Source organism: Manis javanica, chromosome 13, assembly GCF_040802235.1.
Source record: "Manis javanica isolate MJ-LG chromosome 13, MJ_LKY, whole genome shotgun sequence".
Classification (NCBI taxonomy): Eukaryota; Metazoa; Chordata; class Mammalia; order Pholidota; family Manidae; genus Manis; species Manis javanica.
The window spans coordinates 44,670,921-44,692,961 of record NC_133168.1 but is presented as its reverse complement, the minus strand read 5'-3'; the positions used below and the strand labels follow the sequence as shown (position 1 = coordinate 44,692,961).

The 22,041-nt window shown below is 33.1% G+C and overlaps 1 protein-coding gene across 4 annotated transcripts in view; it reads right to left on the bottom strand.

Annotated features, from left to right (window-relative positions):
- NKAIN2 (sodium/potassium transporting ATPase interacting 2) overlaps positions 1–22,041 on the bottom strand; it is a 1,075,019-nt gene that overhangs the window by 456,749 nt on the left and 596,229 nt on the right. For all 4 annotated transcript variants that reach the window (XR_005054596.2, XR_012124209.1, XM_036993719.2 and 1 more), the window contains one exon: positions 8,375–8,455. Coding sequence is in view for 2 of the 4 variants with exons in the window: in XM_036993719.2 (XP_036849614.1) it covers positions 8,375–8,455 (81 nt within the window). In the remaining 2 variants the exon portion in view is untranslated. The remainder of the gene's footprint in view (positions 1–8,374; positions 8,456–22,041) is intronic.

The following is a 22,041-nucleotide window of genomic DNA, read 5'->3' as shown; positions in this document are numbered from 1 at the left end:
CTAAGCATAATTTTGCCTTCCAGCCTCCAAGATTCTTTCAGTTTAAATCTCCATTCCAATCTATTGGGCTACTATGTTATTTAGGAGTGTATTACTTAATTTCTAATCAGTTGCAGAATTCCTGGTTTACTTCTCAGTGGACACAGAATATTTGAAGAATAATTGCAAATCATTCTGTATTTTACCATTCTATATTTTGAATCATTTTATTATTTAATATTTTATATGCCTTTGAAAATAATATATGTCCATTTATAGTCTCTCATTGTATTCCATATATGTTATTTAGGTCAAGTTTGTTAATTGTGATGAGTAGATAGTCTACATTCTTTTGAATTTTGATATGATTGATGTATTCAAAGAGGAGTGTTAAAAATCTCCCCCTTCAATTGTAGATATGACCATTTCTCCTTTTAATTCTTTCCATTTTTCTTTATATATTTTGCAGCTATATTATTTTATTTAGGTAATACTGGCTGCAATATATTCATGTGCATTTATTTTTTTTTATTATGGCATACCTTCTTTATCTTTGGTAATGCATTTTACCTTAAACACTTACCTTGTCTGACATTAGAATTACTACACCATTTTTTTTGTATATGTTTACTTGGTAAATGTTTTCTACTGTTTCTTAACTTTTAAACTTAAATCCTTATATTTAAGGTGTATCCTATATACATAACATATAATTTGGGTTTTATGTCATTATTTAGATTCACAATCTTAGTTGTTTAACTAGAATATTAAGTTTATTTACATTTAAAGTAATTGTTGATATATTTGGGATATATCCATCTTGGTTGTTTCTGTTGTTGATGTACCTGTTTTTTCTTATTTTTCTTCATTCTTAGTTCCACTTGTATTAATCAATTTTACCTACCATTCAATTGTTTTCATCTGTAGTTGATTTTGGTAGTTATGCTTTTTTCAGTTATTACTACAGAAATTATTAATTGTTGAAATACTATCATCTAATACCAATATTATCTTTACCATTTTCCTGATAATGCTAGAAACTTAGAATACTTTAACTCCTTTCTACCTTTTGTGCTATTTTCCTTCATTTTAGTTCTATATACATTTAATTTCCAAGAGAGTTTACTATTATGATTTTTTATGGTTTACTATTATATTTTTTTCACTCCTACATTTATCCTCTCTATTTTTTTTCTCTTTCCTGAAATTCCATTTTTTAATGTGGGATTTTTTCTTTCTTCTTCCTGAAGAACTTCCTTTAGTACTTCTTTTAGTGAATGTTCACTGATAGTTAACTACCTTTGTTCTTATTGCCTGAAAATGCTTTTATTTTACCTCTATTGTTGAAGAATATTTTTGTGGGGTATAAAATTCTAGGTTACCACTTTTAAAGCAATTTGCAGGTGCCATTTAATTGCCATCTAAATTGCTTCTATCTGTGAGGCTCTTTGCTGTTCCTTTAAAGGCAATGGGTCTTTATCACTGATGACTTTTAGGGTTTCTGTTTGATTTTTATTTTAATTGGACTAATAGTCTAAACCTGGATGGAGTTGTCTTGGTACTTATTCCATTTGAGACCTGAAAGTGCTTTTCAATCTGTAGGTTGTTGTATTTAATCACTTTCAGAAAATTCTTTGTCACTATCACTTCAAATATTGCTTCTCTTCAATTTATATTCTTCTGAGGATTCAATTATTTGTATATTAAAACTTTAGCAGACCCCTACCTATTTCTGACATACTTTTCTACATTTTTATTCTTTCCTTTTTGTGTTTGCTACCTCTATGCTTCAGTTTGGATATTTTCTATTCACTCATGCTCCAGTTCACCGATCTTGTCCTCTAATCTTTTAAATCTACTATCATATACATCTAATGACTTCTTATTTTTGAATATTATATTTTTTAGGTCTGAAATTTCCTTTGGCTCTTTATATAGATCCCAACTCTCTGAGGGTAAATTCTTCACCTTTCTATATATTATCTTCAGTTTCTCCCATAATTTTCTTCAATATATTGTGTTTTTTTAAAGCCCTTATCAATTAATTACAAATCTGAATCATTTACTGGTCTGTCTCATTTTTTTGGCTCATCTATTTTCTATCTTTCCCTTCACTTTCAGTAATGAAGTTCTCTCTTTTTGTATGTGCAGAAATTTTCAATTGCCTGATATCATGCAAAAAATAAGTTGTAATGGTCTAAGATAATTCTATCTTACTCTTCAGACATTTCCCTTTTCCCTCGACTAGGCAGATAAAGTGATGGCTGGTCAACTTTCTTAAATCAAGGACTGTCCTGAGTTGAACCTGATTTTAGTCCTCATAATGTTTGTTGTACATCTCCTTTGCACCTGGCTCACTGTCCAGGTTTCTCAACTGTAAGGCTAGTTTATTGTGTAGAGACTCTGTCCTATGTTCAAACTCTATTTTGCAAGATTGCCCCAAATTTTTTATGGTTTTTCAGTCTTTCCATCTATTTTTTTAACCTTACATAGAATTCACCAAATTAGCAACTTTAAATTAGCAACAAGGTCAGGACTGAAGATATAAATCTGGCAGACATGTGTAGAGATGATAGTTTAAACTGTAATAGTAGATGGCATTTTCAAGTGGAAGAATGTAGACAGAGAAATAGACTCTGTTCATGGACTCTATCCCTCACTTTGGGATATTAAGAAAGGCAGTAGCAGTTTTCAGTCTTTCCATCTATTTTTTTAACCTTACATAGAATTCACCAAATGCCCTAACAATAAAACTGCCCAAGTACCTGAAGCCTTGTCACTCAAAGGTATGCTGATTTATATGTACCCCAGAGATAGACTTCTATGGGTTCAAAGCCTGGATTATTAGCCTCTTGCTCCAACCAAAATCAGCAAATGTCCCCACGGTATAGCATCTTCAGAAAGTCAGCTCATCTTCATTACTTTAGCAGGTCTCTACTATTTTTGACTTACTGGTGTCTGAAGTTTACAATATACATGTACACAAAAACACTATATATATTTTCTGCTTATTTGTTTGTTTGATTTTATGATCAACCTCTAAAGATTTCTATAGCCTCCCAAATGATTCTTTTCTTCTTTCGTTCCTTTTTAAAGATGAATTTTGCCTTTTTTCTTCTTGTAAAAAGTGAATTAAGGAAGTTGGATTCTTTGTGATGATGATAAATCCTCTTGGACATGTTGAATTTAAGGTGACAATGGAATTGACATGACACCAGCAGAAAGTTGGAGATGTGGGACTTTAAATTAGCAACAAGGTCAGGACTGAAGATATAAATCTGGCAGACATGTGTAGAGATGATAGTTTAAACTGTAATAGTAGATGGCATTTTCAAGTGGAAGAATGTAGACAGAGAAATAGACTCTGTTCATGGACTCTATCCCTCACTTTGGGATATTAAAAGAAAGCAGAAAAAGTGAGCAAAGAAAAGAGAATTAAGGAAGTTAGAAAATAAGCAGCTTAAGTCAAAGCACTTTAACAGAAAACAAGAAAGGCAGTAGCAGTTTGATCAGATTAAAATAGAATGATTCATTTATATTTGAGAGGGTATTACATTTAATTACTAATAACATGTAGAACATTTTATTCTATACCCTAAAGCAAAATCTACTTTTATGGTTGGAAAATTAACATTTTTTCTAATTAGTGTAGTAATAATAGTTCATTGAAGTTTTCTTAGACGATATATTAAGTTAGAGTATAGAATGCTTTACACTAAGAAAAGCAAAATTAAAAAAATATGACTAAAATTGTCCTATTGATATTTGTTATATATAGTTTTAAATCAATTATGAGAGGTATTCTTTATTAGTAATTGCATAGATATGTCTACTTCTTGAAGAACAACACAAATTCCAATAAAAATTGATTACAATAGATTTCTCACCATAGCACCTTTTTCCATATGAAATCATAAAAGTAAATCTTCATAAAATTATCTTGAGCAGAAAATATCCAAATATTTACTATCTCTTAAAAGGAATAATTGTTTCTTAATAGAAGAAATAAAATTGGCATTGTTGCAATAGTACATTATTTCACACAGCACTCACATCCAGTTTTAAGGATTTGTTCCCTGTTGCCTACAGTGTTTGACAGGTTTTGTCTTCTTCCTGTCTCTTACATTTGCAAGACTGGAATTCTATTCCTCAAAGCATAAATAGGCCACATTCTTACATGGCCTTTTTACATCTCGGGTTTTTTTTTTTTTGCATTTTAATGTAGTTTATTTGACATTTAATTTTTAAAACAATCTTTTTAAATAGATGCCCCTACTATACAGATTAGAAATGAGCTCAGAAATGATGGCAACATTACAACATTCTCACAACTAATGAACGAGTAACAGTAGAATTCAGGACTAGGTTTATCTAAAGACCATGTTCATTTTAATGAAGCCCACTAGCTGTCATGAATACAAGATGCAACTTTGTTTTAGCCACTTATTGGCTAAAACAATGCTGTTGAAACATTTGACTTCTTGAAACTATGACTATTATCATTGTAGCCATCAGAGCTATTTTCTCTTTTTTTTACCAGTAAGAAAAAGCTCATTGCCACTCAGAGCTGTTTTTAACCACACATGTATGTCTTAAGTTTTTAAAATGAAAATTTATACCTAGGCCTCACAAGTAACTATCAAAATCATTAAACTATGACAACTTTCTAAAAGTTGCTATTAAATGTGTTCATTCTGAAACATTACATATTCCTAGGTGTAATTAATTGCTTTAGGTTATGTTTAACTAGATAAGTTTCTGAATATAATCAGATATGCCAGATATGTTCCTGTATCTGTAGTCTCAAAGGGTTACAAACAAATTGAGTTGTTTTAAGTGTAAGATAGTCCCTTGGTTACTCCATGGTCTGTAAATTTATCATTTTATTTTTAAACATTGGTGCATGATCCACTAATGGTGTCCCATAAATTATAAAAGTAGAAACTGAGATCTGAGATGTATTAGAATATAATTTCAGTCTCAGAGAAATTTACAATTATATCACATCCAATAAAATACAGGTTTTTGCTGATAACCAGAAAATCAGTCAGTTTTTTTTCCTGTGTATAATTCAAAACTTATTTCATAAATTTCAGTTTCCCAGGTGTTGAACCTAACAGATTAGTTACCAAATTATATGTTTTCCTTCTAACTGCTATGTACTTTGAAGTTAAATATTAGTATAGAACAGATAGGGGATCTCTTCTCTTTTCAAGATAACTCAGTTGATAGCTGGAGTGAGTTCTCATTTCTATCTATTTGATACTTGAGCAAGAGAATTATAACAGCCCAGAATAATACCACAGAACAATAAGATTATTTACATGAGGAATTCTCAAAACTGCTAATCCAATAGTCCAGGTCACCTTTAGTGTGCAAAGGCAGCTGCCTACAAAGTTAGCAGAAACCCTGGGTTGCTAATGTCACTTCTGCTTCCTTAACAGGGCATTTATTAAAATATCAACCTGGGAAGTAACACACTATAGGATGCTTTAGGATATTTAATTATAACCCTAATGACTAAACCATTAATATAAATAATAATGTGGAAACATTACAGTGTGTATATTTATTTGTTGTTATTATATTATTTAATGTTTAATATTATATTTCCTATATTTTATTAATTTCATTGAGATCAAATTTTAAAAAGCAGTTTCTCTGACTGATTAGATTTATATTTCCTTAAATCTCATGGGGATACTAATTAAAATATAGTGATTGATATTTTAATAAAATGTTGGAGTTATACAGAATTTTCTATAAAAAATATACATCTATACAATCATAGGTACAAAGAGAACTGAAGACAAAACAGTCCTGTGTATCATGTTATTGTAATTAAGCCATTTCATTATTAAACATACACACTGGTTTGGTTAACGACTCTTATTTCTCTTTTGCTCATAAGTACATGGCAGTTAGTCTAGCAAAAAAAAGGCAGAAAAGACACTGAAGCAAATGACAATAGAAAATTCTAAACTCTTAACAGATAACTAAAGTTTGCTTTAATATTTTACCACTTTTTAAAACACTTCTTGTTGATTTTCATTATAAAAGCTTTATCTATTTATAAAATGTTTTCAGAAATAAACACATTACTTCCATACATAGTAAGACCACAGAATTTCCTCTCTGGTTCTATTTCCCATATTTCTCCCTCAGCCTCAGACAAACTGACCTATTCATATGGTCAAACTATTTTACTTTTTTGGTGGGGTGAGAAAAAAAATGGTTTATAGTCTGTAATCTGAGTATTATAAGCAGTTTCAGGAGACTCATTTTTTTCCATATATCTGTACATTTTTCAATCACCATTGCTTCCTTTTGGTACTGGATTACTTGAAGAATCTGAAGCAGTTGCAGAAGCTAAAGAATTAAATGGTATAAATACACCTTTCTTAAACCCTTTGAGTAGGAAAGGGAGGAAAAACCCAGCACAGATAAATATATAACTTTGCCCTTTATGGTTTTCCTTTAGATTATTTGTTAAAAGGAAATTATTAAATTTTCATGTGCTCTGCAGAGCCTAGCCTTGGTTTATAAGATGAAAAGGAATGGAAATATTATTAACTGCTTCATTGCCAAGGTATAGTCATTACCTGCCTGTGCACATTGGAAGAATTCTTAGTTGCTTGGGTTGCAACTGTCTCGGACTGTAATGTTTAATTAAGGCTATGCCCTCACTGTGGTTTCAGGGCCCATGTGCAAGGCCATGAGATCACAAGCTTTACTCTCTGCCTACAGCCATCACATGGAGCAGTCAGCACAGTCACAGGACCCTTGTGCAGCCAGCTTGGCTCAAAGTTCTCTCCCTCTTTTTTATATTAAACAAACTGCTATATCATTTTACTCAGCCAATATGCCTCAATACCTGCCTTACAGTTTTTAAGGTGATTATTTTCAACTGAAAATAACATTAAAAGGAGTTTTAGTGTGGGATTTCTTTGAACAAAGTGGATTATGAAACAGCAGAGAAGTATACAGTGGGTTAGGAATTCGAGTCCTGGGAAGCATGTATGCTTTTCCAGCACAGAGGGACTGTGGATTTGAAGCAGCAATCTTCTCTGTGCCCCTCCTGAAACTACCTGAATGAGTTCTTTTCATTGGTCACAGCACACTCCGGAAAGGACTGATTGCTGCCAGTGGTGTGTGGGATTCTCTGCAAGAATCCCAGAAATGCCATCTACCAGGGCCGATGCTGCTGAAGGCAAGAATGAGGACTCGTCCAAAACCCACATGAAAATCTGAAGTTCCAGAAACCTTGGTTCTATCTCATGCACCCATGTCTCTCTCTTATTTTGCTCTTCATCATTTGCCATTAAACAAAACAAATTAAGATTACTTACACTTGATATAAAGCCACAGATCACAGTTAAATAATAAACATCCTTGACATGCTCCGATTGCTTTGTGAAACTTCTATATGCTAAATTATAAGTGTGTATAATCACTACCCCCAGCCTCCACCCCTCAAAGCAGAAAGCCCTGCAAAGGTAATTCCTGGCCCACTTTTTAGTTCTTTTAGCCTTTTAAAGCAGGTTACCACATCTGGAGTTAAGAAAAATGTCAACATGTTTGCAGGGGTTTTCTGCTGTAATAGGGAACAGGTAGAAGAACATTTTGTAGCCTCTGTCTCTTAAAGTTTATATGAAGATGTACAAATTTTCAGCTCTCAAGTGTCTCAAGAAAGATTTACTACAACTTTGCATGTATCATCTCATTTGACTTATTTGTTGTTAATTGTATAACAATAGAAGCATGATGCTGGTTTCAGAGACATAAAACTACATTATTTCAATAGTAAAGGCACTCATGTTATAAATATGATAGCAACACCAAGATGAACATACACGATTCACATGAAGATAACACAGAATAAAGAAATCTAAATAAAAAAGCAAGTATTTAAAATATTTCCTATGCTGTTTTGGCATAAATATCTTTATTATTCATTTATGTAATATATTATATCCCTCTGGTAACAACTTTATTCAACTAAACCCATTAATTGCTTGAATTATCGCATTGCTATTTGGGTCCAATCAGGTAAATCAAACTAGGCAATTTAAGAAGACGTAAGATATTATCTCTGAAAAAATTCCTCTTCTGCTTCAGAAATCTCTTATCAGTCAATGTTTTAAAAGGATACAGCATGGTCACTGTAATGATAAACATTTCAGGCTACTTTTCCTTAAAAAAAATCACAGCACATTTTGTGACACACTAAAACATATCTTTGGTGATAGAAATGAAGTATTGATGAGGACACCTTTCAATTTACCTTCAATCGAGGTGCATCTAAGTGACAAGAGCAGGGTGAGACTCTGCCTTACTGAGGAAGAGGCTTGTTAACACACTACTGATGATTCAGGCAAATCAGATGGCAAATTACCTTTGAGAGGTCCCCAGCCTCCAAGTAGAAGCAGATAACAAACACATTCCATGTAACCCAGAGGACTAGCCAGACAGCATACTGTAGAAAAGCAAGAGAGAAATAACATATAATTAATTTTGAATCAGCTGAGCAAGATTTAAATAGAATTTGAGTGCCCAAATCTTAAGATTAGTGGGAAATATTAGATACTGACACTTTCTAAGGAACAGGAAGAGATGCACATTGATCTCTCTGTTGATATTTTCCCCACTGTTATGGCCTATACAGTATCACAGTTCAAACCTGCTTAGGGATAACTTGTAGGTTTTTAGACAAAAAATAAGTAGCAGTCCCCATTTGTTTTAAGGGGGAATGATAATGGTTTATGGATATCTAACAAAATTAGATGCTCCCATAGACTTTTCAAATAAAACCCATCAAAAAGAGAACTTATACCTTCCTTTAGCAAAAGTAACTGCATGCTTAATAACACACAAATTTTCTCCAACTTATCTAGGGTCATCTTCAAATCAGTCCTTATACCTTGTCCTATCTGATTAGCTTTCTTTCTTTGGTGTCTCTTTGTCACCTCTTCACCTTCTTACTTTATCCTCTCATGATCTCCCATTACAGTGACCATCTAGACATTCTTTCTAATGTTTTTCTTTTGTCTATCCAGTGACCTTTCTTCACTGGTGACACATTTTTCCTACCAAGGCATATTTTTGAGCATTCAGTCACCTAAAAGTTATTAAGCACCTAGAAAGCAACAGGCTACAAAGACATTGAGGATATAAAGCCCAACGATAAATTCTCCCTGAATTCAAGTCAAGTGGGGGAGATAGTTAAGAAAAGAGATGCTTATTAGACAAGAAGCAAGAAAAGATGTATAGATTGAACACAAGGAAGGAAGATGAAGTGTATAAACTATGCTGAGAAAAACAAAGCTCATCAGAGATGCAACACCTTCCATAAGAGGTGAAGCAAGCTAACTTGTGGACTTTACCAAATAAAAGCACGTGGGTTGGAAGGGTTATGATGGGAGTACACTATAAAGAAAGAAAACACTGAGTGTGGAGTTGAGGAACTGGGACAAGAGAGTATCATGTCATTTCTCTGTTAAAGAAATACCAATCACTGCCATTCTTTATAAGGTAAGATCCAAAATCTTTATTTTATAGTTCAAGGACGTCCATGATCTTGTATCACTTTACCTTTTTAGATGCATGTTTCAGTTAATCTCTCAAGTCATTATGGATTACAGGACACATCAGATATTTGCTGTTCCATGTACATGGAAAGCTCTTTATAGAAATGTGCCATTTCCTATGCTATTTCTTTATCCTGCAATAATTTTTCTTTTTACTAGGTACTCCTCTTACCACCTATCAATATTTTATTTTCTTCAAAGGTCGGTTTAAGTATCACCTCCTGATTGATAACCAATCAGAATCAGTTTAGCTCTACCTAGTGCTCCAATAAGGTCTTTCCTATCCTAATTTCATTCCAAATGTCTTATACCTTATTATTTATATATTTTAAATATTTATTACTTAAATAAATATTTATATAGCATATATATTTATATGCATAGATATATAATTATTTGTATATATTTCTCAAATGCCCAATGACAAGTACGTTGAGAAAAAGGAGTTTTTAAAATTTGTTTATAATCTCCCTAAATTGGTAACTTAGTACTTTCCACAAAGTAGGGATATTACAAATGTATTTGTAAATCAATGAATGAATGTGAAGTGTTATGGAGAAAATTTACTATTTTCAGATGCAGAACCCTTTCTTCTCTCCTGGATCTGGTTTTTATGGAAACACTATTTTTTATTCACATAGTGTGAGGGAGTAAGAGCCATGCATGATGAGTTTATGTAATAATAAATAGTGACTCAGCTGTTTTCTAAGTGATCGGTTTCTCTAACTGCTGAGTATGTGTTTTGCTCAGTGAGAATAAAGTAAGGGCAAAACTATATGGTCCAAGTCAAAAGGGGTTTGACAAGCTGTGTGAGGTGAGGGCTGGGGACTAGAAATAGGGTCAGGAAACCGAGCGGACTATAACCAGGAACTTCAGTTCGAACACAGATCTAACAGGACACCTAAGTCTGCTCTCTATTATAAAGTGTGAATTTACCCAAAATTTTTTAAAACAAAAAATCTAGACTTATTTGACTGTGTAGCAGCTCTGGATTTTAAATCTAGAAATATAATAAAGTGTGGGGTCCTACTTCAAAAGTAATAGGGTGAGAAAAAAAATTCCCTAGTTTCCAGAGACTTGGTTTAAGTGACTGTAAGAAAAACAATGAAAGAATGACTGAGGAAGTGTTTTATCATATCCTTTGTTCATGGAGAAACACTTTCCCCATCTTATATGTAATAAAGAGCTAAAAAAGCACTATTTACTGAAAACTAAAGGAGCAGGATAAGTAATACATTTGGTAGAGCTGAGGAAACACATTACTGCATATATTAAATATTCCTGAATATTTGTCATTGGTAGACATGCATCCTGATTGGGAATTAATGTCAGTGCTTCAGCTTTTCTCTGTCACAAATTAAATTATATTTTAAGTTCATTAAATGCTGAAAATGTTATCTGCATTCATGAGGTATTCACTGCACATTTACAACTTTAATAATGTATATATTGAATATATAATAAGAATCTAGAAATTTCATTCAGATTAATTTAGACATCACTTACACTTAGTTATGTACATTTATATGTGTGTGAATGTAAATTATATTTAGTTTGGCTAAAAAAATTTAGCTGGAAAATTTATGTTGTAGTCACCAAAGTTAATAATTTCATGGAAGAATAAGTAAAATACCAGGTCACATGCAAACATAGAATATAGAGAGTGAGACTTTGGCCCTAATGTCTGGCTTTGTCACTTAGGAACTCTTGCTGTATTCAAGTCATATGGTTTTGCGACATTTCAGTTTCCTCAACTGTAATAGTCTAAGTAATAGTAGCAAACTCACATGGTTTATATGAAGATAGACTAACAGAATGTTTGAAAGCAGTGTTTGAGTTCTTATTACATATTGTCATTTTATTATGATTACCTTTCCACATTAACTTAAGTAAAACATACATAAGTTTCCACATTAATTTATGTAAAACATTCTTCCTTCTAATTGAACTTGCAATCTAAACTTGTTTCTTTAATGCAACATATTCTTCTCTGGAATGTTTGTCTTTTTTGATACATTAATGCCCTTATTGATACATGGATGGCATTTTATGAAACAGACCATTATTCATTTGAATTCATTAAAACAATAATTTCTTAATCTGAGTCAGCACCTTACATAACTATAAAGCATTTTCTGCATCTTTTTTTATGAGTTGTTATTTTTCAGTATTTATTAGTAATGAGTTGGTTCTCCTTTTTATCCCCTTATCCCAGAGTAATCCAGAGGGATATGACCAGAAGGAACATAATAAATGTTCCTTCCACATCTTTGCCTTCACATGCATTATTTTCATTTTATTGTGTACTTCATCACAAACCAGTTAGCCCCACAATGCACTCTACTTCAGTAAAGACTTAACAAAAGAGAATTAGCCCCTTTAGTGGTGTGGCACCTTCAACAAACACAGAAATCTACACTTGGCTACACAGGGTAATCCTTGCATTTGCACCATGATCTGAAGACAGGGCTTTATCTTATTTGACTTTCCCACACTTCACTTTGCTCATTAACTTTCTCTCATTTAACTTATACCTTCTTTCTTCACTCACATTATTTTTTGTACTTGGCTTTTCTCATTTTAGTAGCTAGCATTATCTACATCAAATCTTCTCAAATTTGATTTTGCCAAGTTGCCTAAATACTGTAGATTTTGTATTCCCTTGTAAATTGGTTTATGAATGATTTTCTTTTCAATAAACCCTTTCACACTGTTCTTAAAATTACTTGCCATAATTACTTAGGAGTGTAAAGAGCTATACTGACTTCTTCCCAGTTGCTACTGAGAGTTGATGTGATGTAATTGCTCGGTTTGAATATAATTGAAAATGAAGTCCTGCTCAGGAGAGAGAACCTAACAGGATAACAAAGTATCACAACTGCCAGCTAAAACCTAACTTGTAGTTTTCTTCTATAAAACACATTTTTCTTCAGCCTTGTCTTTTCCTGTGGGAAAAAAAATCTGTTATTTTTTATTTCAGGTAAAAATTGTGAGATATTATCTGTGATGATAGACAAATTCCATTGTATGATGAAATTCACTCTGCGACAGTAAGTGGATCTGTTGAGAGGCTGAACTTGAGTCAACAACTAAGTGGTAAAAATTATCTGCTGAAAAAGGTCATTGAATCATCATGGTTTCTCTGCTGTATTTGTGTCTCTAATGATGAAATAAAATTAGCTGTATAAGATGAAAATTAGTTAAGGCTGTCAATCATGATAGGCCAAAATATTGGCAAGATCGAGATACCATGTTATTTATTATAGACAATGGTTACATATAGTTAGGAAGGTAGAACCTCAGACTAAAAGGCTAATAAATATTTTATTCACAAATAATGTCACACCTAATGGCACTGTCAGTAGTTTTTCACCTTTGTCTCTTACAACAAAGCTGCCTAAAATTAAAGTCTATAACTTTTGAATTATAAAGATTTGCATATACACAAAAGCATATGAATTTTAGTATTAGCTTTTCAGATTTTCATGTACACACATAGATACAATTTTTTTCATTTTTATTTGAATTACATTCAATTTATAAATTATTTTGAGAATTTATAACTGCAATAAATTATATATATTTTATTCATTATTTAAATGTATAACTGGAATAATAATAATAATAATAATAATAACAACAATAACAGGAACCTTTATGGCATTGTGTTTCCAAACCAATTTCTTCTAAAAAAAAAAAAAACTCTGGAAAAGGGAGGCTATTACTTAAGACAAATGAATTTTCCTGTCTCTCATTAGTTTACAATGATCAGTTTCAGGAAAAAACAGAGTTGCCCACACAGAGAAGACAAGTAGTGGTTTTACAGCATCTTACTATGTTGATGGACAGTGACTGTGAACGGGGATGTGGGCGGGGGGGGGACTTGGTGAAGGGGGGAGCCTAGTAAACATAATGTCCTTCATGTAATTGTAGATTAATGATAACAAAATAAAATTTAAAAAATAAAATAAAATGTCAAAAGAAAAACAAAACAGAGTTGCCCATTGAAGGTCAGAAGCAAGCATTACTTGAAATGGAAATTTAAATTTATCTGGCTTTCTAATTTCTTATTTCTCTTTTTTATGTATCTGGTGAGAGAAAAACATATTGGAATAATGTATTAGAGACTGTTCAATTTTTTCAAAGGAGCTATTTCTATATTTGCTTTACTTTACGCTTGTCATACTAGAAGACTTCTCATATTAAATGTTACTTAGTGAAATATTGAATACATTCTTTTTCTAATTGTTTTACTTTAACTTACACTTTTAAAAATATGTACGAAAATGACTTTTCTTCTGATAGAAGCATCTTTCTTGAAAACTTATGTTGTTTGTTTTCTTTTCCTTTCTCTCCTCCTCCATTTATTCCTCCCTCCTTCTTCCCTCCATTCCTTCCTTCCTTTAATATATGTAGGTTGCAGTTACATGGTATACTCCATGAGGGCGGAGACTATATATTTTTTTAACAAAAAATGCCTGATATAGTGTGTGTGTGTGTGTGCACGTGCGTGTGTGTATATACTCTATATATAGAGAGAGAGTGTGAGAGGAGATAAAAACCATATCTAAATATACATCAATAGACCAAATATCATTGGTGACTTTACCTTAAAAGTTATAATTTAGAAAACTGTAATTCAGTAATATTTCAATATTTATTAGAAGATGAAAGAGGTTGTATAATTCAATCACTGGCCATGTGATGCTCTAAGTGCTTAATTAGAAAAGGAGTTGGACCAGTGAATCAGTTCACATTCATCAAGCACATGCTGGATTCAAGTGACAAACAGATGCTACAGAGATATAACTGAGTCACTCCCTTAAAGTGATTTTTATTTATCATTGATATGCAATCAATGAAATCTATAGGAATGTTTTCAAGGAATGATCACTTTTAATGGGAAACAAAACTCATATCAGCTCACCAATACCACTCATATAATGCTAATATAAAAGTATTAATGTAATCATTTCTAATGACCTGTGATTTAAGCATTCCTGACAAGCATTATGTTAAGAAATTATGTCCTAAAATTAACTCTCTTAAGTAAGGGTTTAGAATTATTAACAATCAGGAATTTTAATAGGTCTAAATGTATACTCATAAAACAAGTAGCCTTGGTCAAAACGATTAGACTATATTCATCTTTTGCTCAAAGGTAATTATATTTCAGCTTAATTTTCTTATCTTCAACAGTAGTATCATTTAATCTGCTTAGGCATTTACATCGATTTCTCATCCACTGTTATGATAAAAGACAGCAAAAGTGGATCAAATAAAGCATTTTGTTTCCTAATTCTTGATAATTTTATGATCAGTGATAGACTGTTTTGTGATTTAAAGCTTGCCTCCTAATTCCTAAATACTTATATATCTATGTCATGCTATGTGAAGGTCTCAAAGAATGTAACATAAAAATATGCTATTATTACAACTTCTAATTTGACCAATGATGATGACTCTGATCAGGTAATTAGCCAGAATCTGACAGAAATTCTATTGTAATCATAGATCATGCTGGAGATCATAGAGGAAGGAAGATTTCTACCTTTTCATTTTTCACCAATGCTATTATTATATAATTAAGCTTCCTTGTGATTTTATACTTACTTAGATATTTTAAATATTGCACAACTTTTAAGTAATTTTAAAGTAAGATTCATTATGCTTTCCTCCCAATTATAGAAAATTCTTTTTGTAGAAAATATTTAAAGTTTTGAACACCAGAAAATGGAATTAGATATAATCACTGATTATATTTAGATAAACATATTTTGATATAATCAGATATCATATTAGTGTATATACTTCCATTCTTTTTTCTTTGAATCTATGTTTCAACTGTGTGTGTTTAAATTAAATAGGAATCTTGCTCTAGATTGTTACCTGACTTTTTAAACAGTCTCATTGAGCATTCTGCGACACAGATGTAATTCAATGATGTGTTATGAATTATTCAACTAATTCTCTATTAGTTAACTTTTTTGTGCTTTTATTGTTTTACTTTGATCAATTCCCATAAATTTGTATTTTGCTTAAAATGATTAGTTTGGCATATTAAATCATATCTGAAAATATCTTGCTTAAACAGATCATTTGTAAGGAAGACTGTAAGTGTTAGAATATCCAACGGGCATTACTTTAATGAACATATAAACATGGCTATTAAATTTTATGCAACTGCAAATAAAAACAGTATCCCCTGAAGGTATTCTATTCTTCTTGAAGCAAAGAGTGGAAAATAATTCCCTTTGGTTGAAAAAAACAGTGATGCTTATTCACCATGAAGACACCTGTATGACTAATTTCTTTAACTCTAGTCAAATATTTCATACTAAAGATGCTTAGAGCCATAGATGGATTTTCTTGAAAGGATTTTTGATACTATATAATAACAAAGCAATTTAAATAGGAACATTCTGAGTATGAAAACACTGGCAAAAAAGACTGGGATTAGCATAGTTGTTTTAAACCAATTGTAATTCATTCCTTCTACTTGAGAGAGGATCAGGCATCCCTGACAGTTTTGCTGACCATCAAAAAACAAAAATGGGATTCTGTTAGCAGAAAAGAATTAAATAGCAGGAGGGATGTCTGCCACTGAAACCTATGCATATCCTTGCAAAAATGAATAATTGCCATTTTATATTTCTTACGAATCTTTTTGTTCTAGAGAAATACCCAACCCTTTGTTTCACTAAGCATATACATATTTAACTAAATAGGAAAGTATTTTAGTATTACACTCAAAGTAAGTAAAAATATTTGGGACCATCCACAGAGGAAGAATATGAATCAGATGAAGAGTCTTACAGCCTGAAAGATTAAACTTAAGGAGCATTCATATAGGAAAAATACCATACTTAGTGTTAGATGTCTCATTTGACATGTAAAATATCTGTCTTAAGAAAGAAGAAAAATATGGAAAAAATTAAGAGTAATTAACTAGGGAATATAGGGACTTGTGAAGAGTCAAGAGAAAAAAGTTAATGACATGCTCAAAATGTAAATATGCTTCACTCAGATGTGGTAGATGTGTGGTGGTTGATTAAGCATAGTTTATCATTTTCTCCTTTGGGACTTAGAAAAATAAATGTCCTTCAACCAGAAAAAAAGGTTTTAATCTTTTCTTGGCTTTTCTTTCCCCTTGCCTTCACCTCAGATTGCAAGCGATTTTAATAGTATGGTAAACAGCCTTCTAAAATATGTAGATTATACTAATTGGAGGATATGGCAAATTTACCAATATGATCTTTTAAAATGTCTACTTGCTGTGTTTCAACTGGAAATATCCAAAACCAGATACAGACGTGTGTGTGTGTATATATATATATATATACATAATGTATACTATATGATTGTATACTAATGATATATACTATATCATGCATACACATTTGGTCTTGTTTTTTGGGATCATTAGTATGATTCTAGATTTTAAGTGTGGGTTGAGTCATCAAATTCTCCCATACATTTAAAATTGTTACAACAGTACAAATTCCTAACTTGATTTTGTTTAATATTTCCATCAAAATTTGTACCAGGTTCATTATTTTCTGGCCTGTGTAATTGATAGGAAAGACATAGACCAATATTTCATTGAATACCTGTCTTCTTGGTGGATACTGTCAACTATAAAAGTTCAGTCAGTCACAGACTATTTGGTGAATACTGCTTGCTATATTGGTATTTTGGGCTCAAGAGTTCTGACGTGCTAAGAAGCCCAGAGACCCATAACTGAAATCTAAATGTTATTAGTTCAGTGTTGGAGAGGAAAACTTAAAATCACTAGACTTTTTATTAATTAAATATCTGTATTTAAACGCATTCTACATAAGAACCCTGAGTATAGAAAGCTTACCTCAGAAGAGCTAAAGTGAATCATCATGGAACATAGGAAGGATTTTTTTTCAATCAGTTTGAAGGGGAAAAATCTCTTAAGCACTTTGTCTAATGCACAGCGTAATTCAGATTTAAGTTATGCATTTTTGGCTATGAATTTATATTTTGAAAACAGTAATAGCATCCATTGATTTCATTTTTACTTTTTGAGGACAAAAAGGTAAAGTTAGAGCTTTGCCTTATGAATTAAAGACTTTGGTTTGGAGTGCAAAGTTTGATTCATAAATGAAATACTTATCAACATAGTTTTTGAAAATAAACTTAACACTTTTTTTAATTCATTTATTTTTTATTTCTTATTTTAATTATGCAGTCAGAATATGACTCACTCCAAATATGTCCCAACCTAATCCCCAGAGTGAATATTACTAGCTATAACTCCTGTGATTGTGCATGCCATAGGCAAAGGTGACCTAAAATAAGATGATACAGGTGGGCCTCATCTAATCACATGAGCCTTTAAACCAGTTAACTTTTTCAGTGGCAGAAGGTAAACTCAAAGGGATATGAAACACATGAAGGATGTACAGCACCTTGCTGGTTTTGGAGATGGAAGAGGCACTCGAGAAGGAATGCGGATGGCCCCTAGAGAACCTGAAAACATTCCCCAGCTAACAAGAAACAAGGATCACAGTCCTATAACCAAATGCAACTGAATTATGCCAACAACCTTACTGAGCTGGAAGTGGACTGTATTCCAGGAGGCTTAGACGAGAGCCCAGGACAGTCACTGTCTTGATTTCTGTCTCAACCCTAAGCATAATACTCAGACAAGCCTACCTGGATTTCCAACCTATAGAGTTGTGAAAGAATAAATGGGTGTTATTTTAAGGCTCTTAATTTGTGATAATTTGTGATTCAGCAGTTGGCAACTAATGCGTTAATATTGAGGTTTTCAATATTTTTAGAGAGATTTTTAACTATCAGGTAATTTCCCACAAGGGCCAAGTGCTATAAATACATTACAGACTGTTTAAGGGAATTTTTCTCATTGACTTTTAGGTAAATGTACTTCCTTTTAAATTCTAAGACATTTTGATATTGCACATAAATTCCCTATACAGTTTTCTGGAAATATAATTGTTAATCTTATTTATTTAAATTAGTTAATTAATGGAAAGATTATCTAGAAGTTATGAGAACTGGGTTTAAATTCTAACAAAACCTTGAATCTATTTTATAATCTGGAAAATATTGGTATTTCTATTCACTTTTGAAACAAACATTCCTGGATGAATTCAAGGGGATTTTTTGGTTATTTTTCTGGAGAAGTATATCCTACGCTTTCTCATACAACAAGCCTGAGCAGCAGTGCCATGGGCTAGCCTAACAGTGGCAACAGCAATAAACAGAATGTTTCACTCCTTATGTCAGCCACTTAGACAGTGAATCATTTTAATTGGAAATAATGATTGCAGAGTGATATAGACCAAAAGTATTAGCACTAGCAATCACTTTTTGTGTCACTATACAAAAACTCTTTTATAAAGGATGTATTCACAATTTACCTTGAGAAAAAAAATCAGGCCTCCTAATGGCCATCAAGTAGAGACATTATTTGCATGACTGATACTGTTTGATCAAATGTGGCATTGTCAGTAGATAGGGTCTTGGGGAATATATTAAAAATAATATCCAAAAATGTGTACATTTTAATGTACATTAAATAATGTAATTGTACTTGGGGGGAAAACAGAAGTTCCTATGGCCAGGATTCTCACCTGACCCTAACTAGTTGATGAACTACTTAATTGGCCTGCTGCTAGGCTACCACTTCCACACCCATAGGCAATGAGCTGTAATTGAGTCACTATATAAAGAGCTTAGCCCAGTGCTCTGGGCAGAGGCAGAGATGGAGGTGGAGTGGGTTACAGCATCTCTGCAGACTGCTGGATGCAGACATGATTCTAGTGTTCAAATTATGAGTGAGACTAAAGCAGGGTATTAACCCTTTTACTCCAAGAACATTCCATTATCATTTCTTGGTCTCACTGAATCTGTACTGAACTTGCCAGGGTCTGGAACCCTCAGGCAATACAGTACTAAAATGACCTTGGAATAAAGACTTAATATATATTAACTTTTCCAAAACATAAAAAGAAGGCTAATTAATGATGATCTGTAATGTACAGTTATGCTTCATTAAACATATTGGTATTGGTTTTTTCCAATCTTTAGTTTATAGTTTTTTTTAAACCACCCTTAAGGCTAAACTTGCTAATTCCCAGCTTAAACATAAGATTTGAGGATAAAAAGTTTAAAAACTATCTTCCTCTTAAAAATGTGTTCTTCTACTCAAGGGTAAAACCGAGTTTAGTTCAAATTATGATAAGAAATTAAGTTGGATATTTGGCACTAGAAATACTTATTGTATCTTCATCAAGTTACTATGCAAGTCTGTGACTACTTAGCCCCTGTTTTAGAGTACTCTACTAGGAGGCCAAGGTTGTGGCCTGGAACCCCATGTAGGCTCCTCAGAGTTTTTCCTGTTCATTGTCTATAAAACATAGGTTTTAGAAGAGACATGTTTTTCAACTGCAAGGCTACAAGGTGTTATAAGGTAAGTAAATATCAGGAATGGTGAAAATCTATCCCAAGAACTTATAAAATCATGTGCCCTATTTACTGTGGATGCATTAATAGTGTCATATTCATTGAAAAATGACTTTTTAAAATAAAAGATACTATGTATAAATGGAAAAATATAGCTTATTTCAGTATAAGATTTCAGGGTGACAAACATGCATTCGAAAAAAAAGAATTCAAATAGGCATGGGAAAACTCTGTAGTAGATGCTGTGTGTACTGCACAGGTGCCCCTTTAGGATGGAAGCACTAGTCACATCCACATGTCAGAGGTATGGCCTCTTGATAGCTCACAGCTGAGTATCTCTGCAGGCATTACCTTTGGTGAAAATGAGCTATCTTGCTTATGATCATGCTCACCCTTAGGAGCAAAACCCTATCTCATGACTGGTTGGTTTAAAGTGCAAAATTCCAGGCTCTTGTCACAATTCTGGTCATTTATTGAAGGACAAGCCCAGCTTCAGAGTTCCACCTGGGATCAGCTTAGGCTTCTGCTGGTGCTGTATTGCAGCTCAACTTCTTTTTCTGACCAGTCCTACTTCCCTCATGTCATTACAGATGTTGTTCCTGAGAACACTCCCCTATAAATGATCTGCATGTGAATCTCCATCTCAGCGTTTACTATCAACAAAATCTGATTAACAACCAATTGAAATAGAGGTGAAAGCAGATGTTCAAGGAGGATTTGGGGTCTAGATTACTTCCTTATGGCTGGCAATGAGGATTTTATCATTGCAGTAGATTGTGTAATGATAGATCTTGGTATACAGTAGCATTGAAACTATTAACATTTTCACTGGTGGTGAAATATGATGGTTTATTTAGCCATAACTCAATAACTAACCTGCCAACAACAGAGAAATGCTGAGCCCCCAGTATGACACCACTCCTGGAGAAGACTGCAGCCAAATAAACATGACTGCTTACGTACTGGAAAGTAAACAGATGATTACATTGGAAGCCTTGCACCAATAAAGTGGGACTGACTCATCTAGGCAGAAATTGAAACATTCTGAGTATGGATTGCTATACTGCATACATTCTGCTTATAAGCTTTGGAAGAACTACTAAAAGAGGGCTCAGAGAATGTCTGATTCACAAAAACGAGATCCAGTAAAACACTACATTGGTACAAAGAACCCACATAAACTTAAGGAATGGGAGAAGTCAACAAATCCCTATGGGATCTGTTGGTCCCATGCACCTAGAAGCCCTCAGTCTGACAGACCCACCGGGATTTCGAATATGCTGATGAGGTCCTACCTTGTAGATGATACTGTGCAAGGCTAGGTATCTGCCTTTGGGATGCAGTAAATGCCCTACATGAATGGCTATTATATGGTGCAAGTTCTCCAGCAAGTAGACTAAAAGGGTACGGAAGTGGAGCAGTAGGAGCTGGAGTAGTTCTGTTCACCTTGAGAAAGAAAACAACTATCAATTGGAGGGGAGTAACTGTTTCCAGATGGGATGAGAGCCAGTGGATCTATGGGGTGTAAGGTAGGAACTGAAGAGAATCCTGCGGTGTGTCACCCAGATCTTGCCTTTAGCATTACGCATTTATTTTTCCAGTGTGACCTGATAATGGCTCACAGTTGAGTCCCTCACAAGGAATTGCACCCTTGGTTAAAGGAAGTTGCCTCACTCAAGGTTTCAGGCAACCTACAACTAATGACAGGACAATGGGAGAAAAAATTGCCTCCCATAATTTTCCCCCATTTTGTACATATATAAAGATCATCATGGATTTAAAGAGCTCCATTACACCATACATGCCCGTGTTGCAGCCACACTGCAGCTCCAATTCTGCATCTGCCCGAGGCTGTTTTTGTCTTAAGAGCACACACTTGCTGTGTGTGATCCCTGTCTCAGAATTCAAATCCCAGAAAGCTGACCTACATGTGGAAATCACTACAAGTTATGGCAAAGAGAAAGCCCCTTGAGTTTCTTTAGTTAAAAAAAGGGGGTTTCATAAATTACTGTGAAGA